Source organism: Neophocaena asiaeorientalis, unplaced genomic scaffold (assembly GCF_003031525.2).
Source record: "Neophocaena asiaeorientalis asiaeorientalis breed wild unplaced genomic scaffold, Neophocaena_asiaeorientalis_V1.1 scaffold5, whole genome shotgun sequence".
NCBI lineage: Eukaryota > Metazoa > Chordata > Mammalia > Artiodactyla > Phocoenidae > Neophocaena > Neophocaena asiaeorientalis.
In genome coordinates, this window is record NW_020174698.1 from 969,655 (window position 1) to 984,116 (window position 14,462).

The 14,462-nt window shown below is 37.5% G+C and overlaps 1 protein-coding gene across 2 annotated transcripts in view; it reads right to left on the minus strand.

Annotated features, from left to right (window-relative positions):
* Positions 1-14,462, minus strand: part of PEX7 (peroxisomal biogenesis factor 7) — an 88,959-nt gene that overhangs the window by 55,796 nt on the left and 18,701 nt on the right. For both annotated transcript variants that reach the window (XM_024759106.1, XM_024759107.1), the window contains exon 6: positions 95-201. In XM_024759106.1, the coding sequence (XP_024614874.1) occupies positions 95-201 (107 nt within the window). The remainder of the gene's footprint in view (positions 1-94; positions 202-14,462) is intronic.

Below are 14,462 nucleotides of genomic sequence, written 5' to 3' on the forward strand. Positions count from 1 at the left end.
TATCAAAGTCCACATAAACAAAGATAAAATAAAATCTAAAACATTTCAACATTAGGAAGGGCTCAGCAGCTCAGGATAGAACCAGACAAGGTACCTCATTGTATTTACACCAGTCACAACTCAGAATTTCTGCCTGATGTGCTGGAACCACAGTTCTGACTCCTGTTGTCTTCACATCCCAAATTCTCAAAGTCTGATCACCTGGTGAAAGAGGAAGACTTGATCACTTTCCATCACACCACCTGGATACTCGGTAGCCATGACAACAAGTCAGGGGAAAACACACCACTTTCACTATCAGGATACTGCCACCTATATATCATATACACATATACATTGTTTTTGTTCTATAATAATGCATAAGACCTACTAAAAGTGATGAACTACAAAAAAAAAAGGCACCATGATAATGTTTTTAGATCTACTCAAAGCAGGAAAATCTAAATCTCACACTAAGACAAACATAGCAGTGACTAAACACACACCCAATGCATTTTTCTTCAGGATAGGAAAAGGCCCTGAAAATCTTTGTTTCTTGTAAATAAAGTTAGCACCCTATACCAGCATATTCTCTAAGAAACAAAATGGTAATAGTTTTACTGTTAAACGTGTGCAAAATCTACCAAGTTGAAATGGATAATTTTCAAATCTTAGCTTTTACATTTGTTATATTTTAAAGGGCCATCCAAAGGTATATTTTTCACCTTGGAAAAAACAAGTTGAGAAAATTTGTCATTATACTCTGAATTACTACAAAAATGATTATACTCTGAATTATTATACTCTGAATTACTCTGATTACTACAGATAATACTCTGAATTACTACAAAAATGATTTATATCACATAGCTGAACAAAGTCAACCCTGATTAAATGTTTTACATGCTGTTTGCCTTCAATTTTGTAAACTATGAGGAAATAACAATGACCAGATGAAAAACCTTGAATATACGTATATCTACATCAAAATTAAATTACAAACAATAACTGATCATGTAAGAAAGCTAGTTCAGCTTAATGAAAAAAAAAAAACACAATGTGATGGCAGGCATAGTCTTGATTCCATTTAGTAGTTGTTTGACCCTGCAGAAGTTATATAATATCTCTGAGACTGATTCCTCATTTCTAAAAAAGAAACAGAATGACTACATGCAGAATGGTATAAGAATTTAGTGTAACAAAGTTTCTGTAAATCGTTAGCATGGGCTCTAGAATATAGTAGATACGCTAATATGTGGTATATAAAAATGCTAAATTTTAAAAATTTCCTTTGGTTACCTACATACAATTTCCTATCATCCCAATTCTAAATCATTTACCTAAGTTCAAGAGTTTTAGACCATTTTTTCTGATTTCTTTGCAAGTTGTTTAAGAAAGATAAGAATGAAATTGCTGGTGGTAATGAAATGTAGAAGTTAAGCATGGGGGCTTTGGAGCTCCAGAGCTTGGTTCTAATCCAGCTCAATCATTTGGTAGCTGTTGACGTTTAGTCAAGTTACTTAACATCCTGGATTCTTACCTTCCTCACCTATGATAAAATATCTGTCTTATACAGACCCACAGATGTGAAGGACAAATGAGTGGTTACCAGTGGGGTGAGAGAAGGGCAGAGGGGCAATATAGGGGTAGGGGATTAAGAGGTACAAGCTATTAGGCATAAAATAAGCTACAAGGATATACTATACAACACAGGGAATATAGCCAATATTTTATAATAATTATAAATGGTGTATAACCTTTAAAAATCGTGAATCACTATATTGTACACCTGCAACTTATATAACATTGTACCTCAACTATACTTCACAAAAACCCAACAAAAACAAATCTTATAAAGTTGAAATGAGATGAAGTTTTAAAAATAAAATAACAAAACATAACCATGATTAGAAGTCATTCCTGTCCCTATTAATAACATGAATAAATAATAACTAATATTTATTGAGTGCTTACTATATGCCAAATGCTGGTCAGCATTTTACATGTACAGTCAGTCCTCCATACTCGTGGGTTCCAAATCTGTGAATTCAACCAACCATGGGCCAAAACTATTCAGGAAAAAAAAATTCCAGAAAGTTCCAAAAAGCAAAACTTGAATTTGCTGTGCTGGCAACTATTTACACAGCATTTACATTGTATTAGGTATTTTAAATAATTTGGGGATGATTTAAAGTATACAGGAGGATATGCATAGATTATATGCAAATATGATGACAATTTATACAAGGGACTTGAGCATCTAGGGATTTTGATATCCTGGGAGGGTCCTGGAGCCAATCGCCAACAGATACCAAGAGATGAACATATTAACTTTAAAAACATCACAGCAAGTGAGGTAAAAATTTTGATAACATAAAAAGTAATTTTTGTAGTAATTTACAAATGAGGAAACTGAAGCACATGGAGCTGAAGTAAGTCAGCAGACAGGAAACAATGGAATCAGGGCCTAGAATGCCTGGCTTCCTAACCTGTGTGAACTATAACTACACAACGTTGCCCCCTAATGTTGTCGGAGGAGAAGTGCCACGTGATCAATGTTGGCGAAACCTGGAGCAATTATTCTTTTAATTTATACGTTAAGTATTTTATAAATTGGGGAAAATTTTAATAGACACACACACACATAACATTCTATCATATTTGCCCCACAATTATTTTAGAAGTAAAAGTAACAAAACACAACAGACAGTGTTGAAACCTCTACTGTATTTCCAACCCCATTCCCCATCCTCCTTGCCCAAGCCTACCACAATCCTGAATTCGGTGTGCATCCCTGTAGTTTGTGTTTTGGTAATACTTCTACATTTTTATGTATTCATAAATATGTACTATTGTTTGTGTGTGAGATTAAATTTTTTTTTTATATTTAAAAAGCATCATCCTCCTACTTTACAAAAGGTTGAAAACCACTCTGATAGAAGAGAGTGACTTGGGCTTCCCTGGTGGCGCAGTGGTTGGGAGTCCGCCTGCCGATGCAGGGGACGTGGGCTCGTGCCCCGGTCCGGGAGGATCCCACATGCCGTGGAGCGGCTGGGCCCGTGGGCCATGGCCGCTGAGCCTGCGCGTCCGGAGCCTGTGCTCCGCAGCGGGAGGGGCCACAGCAGGGAGAGGCCCGCGTACAGCATAAAAAGGAAAAAAAAAAAAAAGAGAAGAGAGTGACTAACGTTTTTGAATCTAGCTAAGGACAGTGGGGATGAGACGGAATGATGAGTTTGAAAGTACCAAACGGAAATGGTTCAGAATTGGTATAGACTAGAGCTCCCAAAATTTCAGGGGTCCTAATTATAATCACTGTCTGTGGTCTAGCCACCAGTCAGTAGAATTTCTTTCAGAAGTCTAAGTAGCTTTGATTAAATGATCTTTCATGACTTTCCCTAACCTTCAGAGTTTACAGCAGGGTGGTGTAGATGTCCAGATTTGGTCTGCCCAGCAACACCCTTCCAGGAACAGCACCCTCTTTTCACCATGTGATTCTTGGAAGACCTATGGCTCAACACAATCGACTGGCCAAGGACAGGTCTAAGCAAGACCAGTCATACTATCTCATTTTCTGCCCCTGCCACAGCTGACAGGTCAAAAGTATCTACTTGGGATTTTTCTGAAGTATAACTGAAAAAATGTCAGTCCCTCTCTCACAGTAGAATTTACAGGTTATAAAATTGAGAAGCTGCTGGTGGCCCTGTGTTTCACTGTATGGAGAAATCTGGCCTTCAGAGTCAAGTCAACAAGCAGAGAAAAGTCCAGGTTAGAGACACAGAATGTGTCCGGGGGTCATTTAAGCATCCCTTCCCCTTTTGGGGTTGCTTTTCAATAAATTCTACAAAGACCTAAGATTGCTCAAGTTCTATCATCTATAGGCAAGGCGAGTCCTTATCATCATGGAAGCAGTGAATGGAATTCACCTGAAGCTTCAAACTGTATAAAGCCTAGCCCCAGAGAAAAAGATTCAATTTGGCACAAGCCTTCCACTAAAACATAGGAAATGCCTACATGATGTATACTAGCTTTCAAAAATTTATATGCAATATCAGGTCTGACTAAGCTTTGTTTAAAGTTCAATGAGCTTGTGTTCATCCTAATAATTACATTCCTAATAATTATATTTTATGGGTATATGTGAATGCTTTAAAGTACCAAAATATTACAATAAACGTGGACTAGGAAATTAAGAAACAACTAGTAATTCTAGCAACAATATGGATGAATCTCACAAAACATGATGTTGAGCAAAAGAAACTAGACATGAAAACATAAAAACAGGTAACATTAATGTATGCTATTACAAGGCAGTTCAGTAGTCACCCTCGAGTCGGGGGGGTCGGGTAATGACTGGAAGGATGTGAGGGAGGCCTCTGGGATGCTCTGTTTCTGGATCTGGGTGCTGGTACACAGGTGTGTTCATTGTGAAAATTCATCACATGCTTAAGATTATGCACTGTTCTGTATGTGTGTTATACCATGTCTTGTTATATTATGTACATTATATACATTATATATGTGTATTTCAAATTACTCTGGGACAATATTTTGGTTCTTCACCATCATATTCAAGCAATGCTTTTTAAAAACGCCATGGCTTAGGTTGTCCCCTCTTGCCGTTAATTTAAAGGGCACCAAAAAGTGAGCACTGCTCTGAATGAGCTGAGAATTCCACTTCTGCTGCACACATTCGTCACTTCCTCCTCACCACGCTGTTTTCCAGGTAGGAGAGGGACCTTCTGGCCCACTGGTACCAGGACTCATTCAACTCTTTTAGCCACCAGGACATCTATATTTACATATTTTTCAAATTACATTTTCCAGACAACTGGCTTTTCATTGTCAGCCAGACGTGATAGTGCCATAGAACCACCTGAATTACCAGCTTCTCTTGTCAGTTGCAGACTTGCCACTGGCAGCAGAACCAGTGAATTTAAGTGCAGAATATGGTATAGGATGGGCTGGCTACTATTATGTCTAATTCAAGTTGCAGCGTTAAAAGAAATTGGGTAAGGAGAATAAGTGTAAACAGTGAATCTGAAACTGTGAAGTGAAATGAGTAGAAAAAGGATGCATATTGGGCCCAAATAATTTATTTGAAATGCCAGATGCCTATCAGATGTAATATGACTTTTTTCTTAGAGTAGAATGATTTTTTTTTTTAACTACTGGACTCCACATATTCAGGCATGGCTATGATTTATGCAATTATATGGAGTCTGTAATAGCAGTAATTTAGTTTTCATTGTTCAAAAGAAAGTTTACTTCATATTAATCCTCTTTATGTAAAGAGCTCAAATATTCTTCCCTTTCATCTCATATAATTTAGAAATATGAATTCTGTACTAATACAACTTTCATGAACTAAACAAAACCAATGTCCTTAGAGAACTCTGCTAAGGAAGATCTAAATCTCTACATACTCCTCCCTTTTGGTCTGTCTTAACTTAGCTAATGATATATTTAGGTCTAGATTTGCAAATACCATACAACTTTGAAGGTGACCAGATTCTTGGAAAAACTCAAATGCTATATTCGCATATACTACCTTAAACTATAAACTGTTATAAGCAGTTGAAAGACATAATTAGCTATACATGTGCCACAGGATTCAACATAAAACTATGTCTCGACTGCCTATCATATAAGCTTCTACCATTTGTAATATTTGTGAAGACAAATATTTTACAATACTGGGTTTCTCAACCATGAATTCTGCAGTTGAAACTATTTTTATGCAAAGATTACAGTATGTTTTATAGCAAGCTCTTGTCTGTAAGCAAGAAGACAAAGTAAGAGAATTAATTGATAAAGACCATAATATAACTCAAACTATAACTGACAAAACTGAGGAAAAAAACTAAAGAGTTCTCAATCTAAGGAAACCACTTCCTCTCTGAATTCAGCACTGAAACCATTCCGTCGAGTTTTTTTTTAAAGAGATGAGTATATTTCTATTAAAACAAGCATGCAATTTCCATCACATCAACAGAAATAAGCTATTTATTTAGGGATCTTAACAGAGTGACACCACAGACTAGTACAGTGCTTTCCAAATTAGGCTGATCACTAGACTCAGCTGGGGTGATTAAAAAATATACTTCTGGGGCTTCCCTGGTGGTGCAGTGGTTAAGAATCCACCTGCCAATGCAGGGGACACGGGTTCGAGCCCCGGTCCGGGAAGATCCCACATGCTGTGGAGCAACTAAGCCCGTGCGCCACAACTACTGAGTCTGCGAGCCACAACTACTGAAGCCCACGCACCTAGAGCCCGTGCTCTGCAACAAGAGGAGCCACCGCAATGAGAAGCCTGCGCACCACAATGAAGAGCAGCCCCTGCTCGCTGCAACTGAAGAAAGCCCGCGCACAGCGAGGAAGACCCAACGCAGCCAAAAATAAATAAATACATACATACATACACTTCTCAGAGGTATCTGATTCAGTAGGACTAAGATGAAGGCTAGAATTCTGTTGTTTTTTCAAGCTTCCCAATGACTCTGTTGGTAGGCCAGGTTTCAGGATCACTGGACTAGTATGTTATTACACAAGCATGCATTCCAGATTCCACCTGGAGCAAGTTACTCTAAAACTCCGTTCTCAGAGTTTTAGTTTCTAGGTAAGCAGACTCTTAATCCTTACAGCACATACGTATACAAAGGCCATTCAGATCTTCCTCAAATATGCCCTGCTCTCTCCACATCCCCTCCCTCTGCTTCCCGCTTCTCATCTCCTAACTCTTACTTGTTCATAAGGTAGCAGTTTAAACACTATTTCCTCAGAGAAGCTTCTCTGACCAGCCAACTTTGACAAGCTCAAGAATCCTTTGTTACGTTTCCACAGAATTCTGAGCACACAGGTTAATCACAGGAGTCACCACTCAGAGAGCCCTTACTCTGTGCCAGGCACTGTCCTAAGCCTTTTGCTCATACTAATTCACTTAATCCTCATCAAAACTCCATGATATGGGTATTATTATCACCCTTATTTTTTAAATGAGGACTGAAGAGACAGAAGTTAAGTAGCATGACCAAAGTCACGTAACAGTGGTGAAAGCGGAATTTGACCACAGGGAAGCTAGCTGCAGAGTCCATGTCCCTAACCACTGTGCTGTACCCTCGTCCTCAAAGAGCTTCATGCTCCTTACCGTTATTGTTGCTAGGCTTTTTCTTAGCATCTCTCTTTCCCACTGGACTATACACTCACTGTATCTTCAGTGCCCAGACACAGGTGGACATTCACTAAATATCTGACTGACTCACTGACAATGTCCCTGTCAACAATCAAATTTAACCTTAAGTATGTTTTAAAAATTCTGGTAAGATGGTTATTCCCATATATTATATAATAATAATCAAAAATCTTTAGTGTTTGCTTGTGTAAGGTGCTCAGCTATGTCAAAGAATATACATGCCCTATAGGAAATATACAAACACAAGTCAAGCAAAGAAAACATGCAAAGAAGTGCACTGCACACAGCTTGGTAAGCAAATTTTCTTCTCTCTCTTGAAATGGCAAAGGCACAATGAGAGCTTTAGAGCTTACCCCAACTTTTACTATGCCACAAACCCTCCTTTTGTAGAGTGGTAGAAAAACTTTAAGTCTTTTCAACTTTATTGAGTAGGCAAATATTGGAAAAATCATCATGAAGAAATATTTCAGGGAAATGTCAAATGGTTGATAAATAAACCTTCCAATGAGTTTCCAAAATCATAAAATCTGGCAGAAAAACGGCTTTACTGTATTCAGTTTTTTTTAAGGAACATAGGTTACAGCTCACAGGTCCAGTGCTAGGTTTTTGTCAAATCCCTTCTGATTTATTCCAAGCCTTGGATGTGCAGACAATTTAGTTCATATTGACCCCTTATCCATCTTCTTCACCTAACCAGGATTCACTCTTGCCATTCTCAGTATATGTAGCTGGGTACCACCTCTCTCCCATTTCCCATTCTCAACTGCAGGAGCTGAGCCAGGCCCAAGCCAATCAACACATTACAGCCTCCTCTCCCAGGCACAGTGATTAGTTTAGGAACATCCACACGGGCTCAGAGCCCATGAGAGAAAATGAAACATTTTTAGATGTCTGAAAAGGAATCTCCCACTTTCTCCTACTGGACAGAAACAAGAAAGGATGCAGGGGTTAGAGCTACTGCCATCTTGCTATCATGTGGTACCAGATACTGAAACCAACTTAACAGAACACAGAACAAAAGAGATAGCAAGAACAGTCTTTGAGCCCTACATCCAGCTGTGTGTACACAGCCAGGTGTAATTCTGGACATTTCAACTATGTGAGCAAACAAATTACCTTCTACCTTAAGGCGGTTTGGGTCAGAATTTCTTTCACTTTCAACCAAAGACGTGCTGGCTGGTATGACCACAATTTACATTCATTTCTAATATAACACATGAAGGTAATGTCATTAAACTGTCTCTTTTTTCTGTTAAAGCGAATGGACATTCTGTTGATAAAAGACTCTTTTTATATACTACTTACAAAGTAGAGATACTTAAGTTTTGTAATTATACTGCTAACACTCTACACACAGTCTTTTTCTGCTACTCAGTCTCACACACTGAATACTCTCTATATAACATCCAGAGTCAATATTATGTATAACATGCTACACAAAAGGCCAATGTAATACAAAGAAGTGTGTGTGACTCAGCCTGAATAAAGGGCTAATATATACAATTCTGCCTGACTTATTTATTTTTAACGTCTTTATTGGGGTATAATTGCTTTACAACGTTGTGTTACTTTCTGCTGTGTAACAAAGTGAATCAGCTATATGTATATATATATATCGCCATATCCTCTCCCTCTTGTGTCTCCCCCCCACCCTACCTATCCCACCCCTCTAGCTAGTAACACAGCACCGAGCTGATCTCCCTGTGTGATGCAGCTGCTTCCCATTAGCTATTTTACATTTGGTAGTGTATACATGTCAGTGCCACTCTCTCACTTCATCCCAGCTTACCCATCCCCCTTCCCATGTCCATAAGTCCATTCTCTATGTCTTTACTCCTGTCCTGCCCCTAGGTTCATCAGAACCTTTTTTTTTTTTTTTTTTAGATTCCATATATATGTGTTAGCATAAAGTATTTTTCTTTCTGACCTAGGTTTATCAGAACCTTTTTTTTTTTTTTTTTTAGATTCCATATATATGTGTTAGCATACAGTATTTTTCTTTCTGACTTACTTCACTCTGTATGACAGACTCTAGGTCCATCCATCTCACTACAAATAACTCAATTTCGTTTCTTTTTATGGCTGAGTGATATTCCATTGTATATATGTGCCACAGCTTCTTTATCCACTCATCTGTCGATGGACACTTCGGTTGCTTCCATGTCCTGGCTATTGTAAATAGTGCGGCAATGAACATTGCGGTACATGACTCTTTTTGAATTATGGTTTTCTCAGGGTATATGCCCAGTAGTGGGACTGCTGGGTCTTATGGTAGTTCCATTTTCAATTTTTTAAGGAACCTCCATACTGTTCTAAATAGTGGCTGTATCACTTTACATTCCCACCAACAGTACAAGAGGGTTCCCTTTTCTCCACACCCTCTCCAGCATTTATTGCTTGTAGATTTTTTGATGATGGCCATTCTGCCTGGTGTGAGGTGATACCTCATTGTAGTTTTGAGTTGCATTTCTCTAATGATTAGTGATGCTGCGCATCCTTTCATGTGTTTGCTGGCAATCTGTATATCTCCTTTGGACAAATGTCTATTTAGGTATTCTGCCCATTTTTGGATTGGGTTGTTTGTTTTTGTGATATTAAGCTGCATGAGCTGCTTGTATGTTTTGCAGATTAATCCTTTGTCAGTTGCTTCATTTGCAAATATTTTCTCCCATTCTGAGGGCTGTCTTTTTGCCTTATTTATGGTTTCCTTTGCTGTGCAAAAGCTTTTAAGTTTCATTAAGTCCCATTTTTTTACTTTTGTTTTTATTTCCATTTCTCTAGGAGATGGGTCAAAAAGGATCTTGCTGTGATTTATGTCATAGAGTGTTCTGCCTATGTTCTCCTCTAAGTGTTACAGTGTCTGGCCTTACATTTAGGTCTTTAATCCATTTTGAGTTTATTTTTGTATATGGTGCTAGGGAGTGTACTAATTTTATTCTTTGACACGTGGCTGTTCAGTTTTCCCAGCACCTCTTATTGAAGAGGCTGTCTTTTCCCTACTGTATATTTGTGCCTCCTTTAACAAAGATATGGTGACCATATGTGTGTGGGTTTATCTCTGGTATTTCTATCCTGTTCCATTGATCTATATTTCTGTTTTTGTGCCAGTACCATACTGTCTTGATTACTGTAGCTTTGTAGTATAGTCTGAAGTCAGGGAGCCTGATTCCTCTAGCTCTGTTTTTCTTTCTCAAGATTGTTTTGGCTATTCAGGGTCTTTTGTGTTTCCATACAAACTGTGAAATTTCTTGTTCTAGTTCTGTGAAAAATGCCATTAGTAGTTTGATAGGGATTGCATTGAAACTGTAGATTGCTTTGGGTAGTATAGTCATTTTCACGATGTTGATTCTTCCAATCCAAGAACATGATATATCTCTCCATCCGTTTGTATCACCTTTAGTTTCCTTCATCAGTGTCTTATAGTTTTATGCATACAGATATTTTGTCTCCTTAGGAAGGTTTATTGCTAGGTGTTTTATTCTTTTTGTTGCAGTGGTAAATGGGAGTGTTTCCTTAATTTCTCTTTCAGATTTTGCATCATCAGTGTATAGGAATGCAAGAGATTTCTGTGCATTAATTTTGTATCCTGCTACTTTACCAAATTCATTGATTAGCTCTAGTAGTTTTCTGGTAGCATCTTCAGGATTCTCTATGTATAGTATCATGTCATCTGCAGTGACAGTTTTACTTCTTTTCCAATTCGGTTCTTTTTATTTCTATTTCTTCTCTGATTGCTGTGGCTAAAACTTCCAAAACTGTGTTGAATAATAGTGGTGACAGTGGGCAACTTTGTCTTGTTCCTGATCTTAGAGGAAATGGTTTCAGTTTTTCACCATTGAGAATGATGTTGGCTGTGGGTCTGTCATATATGGGCTCTATTATGTTGAGGTAGGTTCCCTCTATGCCTACTTTCCGGAGAGTTTTTATCATAAATTGGTGTTGAATTTTGTCAAAAGTTTCTTCTGCATCTATTGAGATGATCACATGGTTTTTATCTTTCAATTTGTTAATATGGTGTATCAAATTGATTGATTTGCGTATATTGAAGAATCCTTGCATTCCTGGGATAAACCCCACTTGATCATGGTGTATGATCCTTTTAATGTGCTGTTGGATTCTGTTTGCTAGTATTTTGTTGAGGATTTTTGCATCTACGTTCATCAGTGATACTGGCCTGTGGTTTTCTTTTTTTGTGACATCTTTGTCTGGATTTGGCATCAGTGTGATGGTGGCCTCGTAGAATGAGTTTGGGAGTGTTCCTCCCTCTGCTATATTTTGGAAAAGTTTGAGAAGGATAGGTGTCAGCACTTCTCTAAATGTTTGATAGAATTCACCTCTGAAGCCATCTGTTCCTGGGCTTTTGTTTGTTGGAAGATTTTTAATCACAGTTTCAATTTCAGTGTTTGTGATTGGTCTGTTTATATTTTCTAGTTCTTCCTTTTTCAGCCTCGGAAGGTTGTGCTTTTCTAAGAATTTGTCCATTTCTTCCAGGTTGTCCACTTTATTAGCATATAGTTGCTTATAGTAATGTCTCAAGACCCTTTGTATTTCTGCAGTGTCAGTTGTTACTTCTCCTTTTACATTTCTAATTCTGTTGATCTGAGTCTTCTCCCTTTTTTTCTGGATGAGTCTGGCTAATGGTTTATCAATTTTGTTTATCTTCTCAAAGAATCAGCTTTTAGTTTTATTGATCTTCGCAACTGTTCCCTTCATTCCTTTTTCATTTATTTCTACTCTGATCTTTATGATTTCTTTCGTTCTGCTAATTTTGGGGTTTTTTTGCTCTCCTTTCTCTAATTGCTTTTGGTGTAATGTTAGGTTGTTTATTTGAGATTTTTCTTGTTTCTTGAGGTAGGATTGCATTGCTATAAACTTCCCTCTTAGAACAGCTTTTGCTGCATCCCATAGGTTTGGGTCATTGTGTTTTCATTGTCATTTGTTTCTAGGTATTTTTTGATTTCCTCTGATTTCTTCAGTGATCTCTTGGTTATTTAGTAGCATATTGTTTCACCTCCATGTGTTTGTATTTTTTACAGTTTCTTTCTGTAATTGGTATCTAGTCTTATAGTGTTGTGGTTGGAAAATATACTTGATACGATTTCAATTTTCTTAAATTTTCCAGGGCTTGATTTGTAACCCAAGATACGATCTATCCTGGAGAATGTTCCATGAGCACTTGAGAAAAATGTGTATTCTGTTGTTTCCTGATAAATAAATATCAATTAAGTCCATCTTATTTAATGTTTGTGTTTCCTTATTTATTTTCATTTTGGATGATCTGTCCATTGGTGAAAGTGGGGTGTTAAACTCCCCTACTTTTATTGTGTTACTGTCAGTTTCCCCTTTTATGGATGTTAGTATTTGCCTTATGTGTTGAGGTGCTCCTATGCTGGGTGCATAAATATTTACAATTGTTATCTCTTCTTCTTGGATTGATCCCTTGATCACTATGTAGTGTCTTTCTTTGTCTCTTGTAACAGTCTTTATTTTAAAGTCTATTTTGTCTGATATGAGAATTGCTATTCCAGCTTTCTTTTGATTTCCATTTGCATGGAATATCTTTTTCCATCCCCTCACTTTCAGTCTGTCTGTGTCCCTAGGTCTGAAGTGGATCTCTTGTAGACAGCATATATATGGTTCTTGTTTGTGTATCCATTCAGCCAGCCTATGTCTTTTAGTTGGAGCATTTAATCCATTTACATTTAAGGTAACTATCAATATATATGTCCCTATGACAATTTTCTTAATTGTTTTGGGTTTGTTTTTGTAGATCTTTCCTTCTCATGTGTTTCCTGCCTAGAGAAGTTCCTTTAGCATTTGTTGTAAAGCTTGTTTGGTGGTGCTGAATTCTCTTAGCTTTTGCTTGTCTGTAAAGGTTTTAATTTCTCCGTTGAATCTGAATGAGATCCTCGCTGGGTAGAATAATCTTGATTGTAGGTTTTTCCCTTTCACCACTTTAAATATGTCCTGCCACTCCCTTCTGGCTTGCAGAGTTTCTGCTGAAAGATCAGCTGTTAAGCTTATGGGGATTCCCTTGTATGTTATTTGTTGCTTTTCCTTTGCTGCTTTTAATATTTTTTCTTTGTATTTATTTTTTGATACTTTGGTTAATATGTGTCATGGCATGTTTCTCCTTGGATTTATCCTGTATGGGACTCTCTGTGCTTGCTGGACTTGATTGAATATTTCCTTTCTCATATTAGGGAAGTTTTCAACTATAATCTCTTCTAATATTTTCTCAGTTCCTTTCTTTTTCTCTTATTCTTCTGGGACCCCTATAATTCAAATGTTGATGCACTTAATGTTGTCCCAGAAGTCTCTGACACTGTCGTCAATTCTTTTCATTCCTTTTTCTTTATTCTGCTCTACAGTAGTTATTTCCACTATTTTACCTTCCAGGTCACTTATCCGTTCTTCTGCCTCAGTTATTCTGCTATTGATTCCTTCTAGAGAATATTTAATTTTGTTTTTTGTGTTGTTCATCATTGTTTGTTTGCTCTTTTGTTCTTCTAGGTCCTTGTTAAAAGTTTCCTGTATTTTCTCCATTCTATTTCTAAGATTTTGGATCATGTTTACTCTCATTACTCTGAATTCTTTTTCAGGTAGACTGCCTATTTCCTCTTCATTTGTTTGGTCTGGTGGGTTTTTACCTTGCTCCTTCATCTGCTGCATATTTCTCTGTCTTCTCATTTTGTTTAACTTACTGTGTCTGTGGTCTCCTTTTCGCAGGTTGCAGGTTCACACAATGAGAAGTTCATGCACTGCAACGAACAGTAGCCCCTGCTCACCTCAACTAGAGAAGGCCTGCGTGCAGCAACGAAGACTCAATAACGAAGACCCAATGCAGCCAAAAATAAATAAATATTTTTTAAAAAGAAGAAAAGGGAGAAAAAAGAAAGAAAGAAATAAAAAAATAATAAATTAAAAAATAATTATTAAAATAAAAATAATGAAAAAAAAGAGAGCAACCAAACCAATAAACAAATCCACCAATGATAACAAGTGCTAAAAACTACACTAAGATAAACATAAAAATCAAAAACAAATCAGTCACAGACAGCAAACCCCAAGTCTACAGTTGCTCCCAAAATCCACTGCCTCGATTTTGGGATGATTTGTTGTCTATTCAGGCATTCCACAGATGCTGGGTACATCAAGTTGATTGTGGGGATTTAACTCGCTGCTCCTGTGGTTGCCCGGAGAAATTTCCCTTTCTCTTCTTTGTTTGCACAGCTCCTGGGGTTCAACTTTGGTTTTGGCCCCGCCTCTGCATGTAGGTTGCCCTCAGGCATCT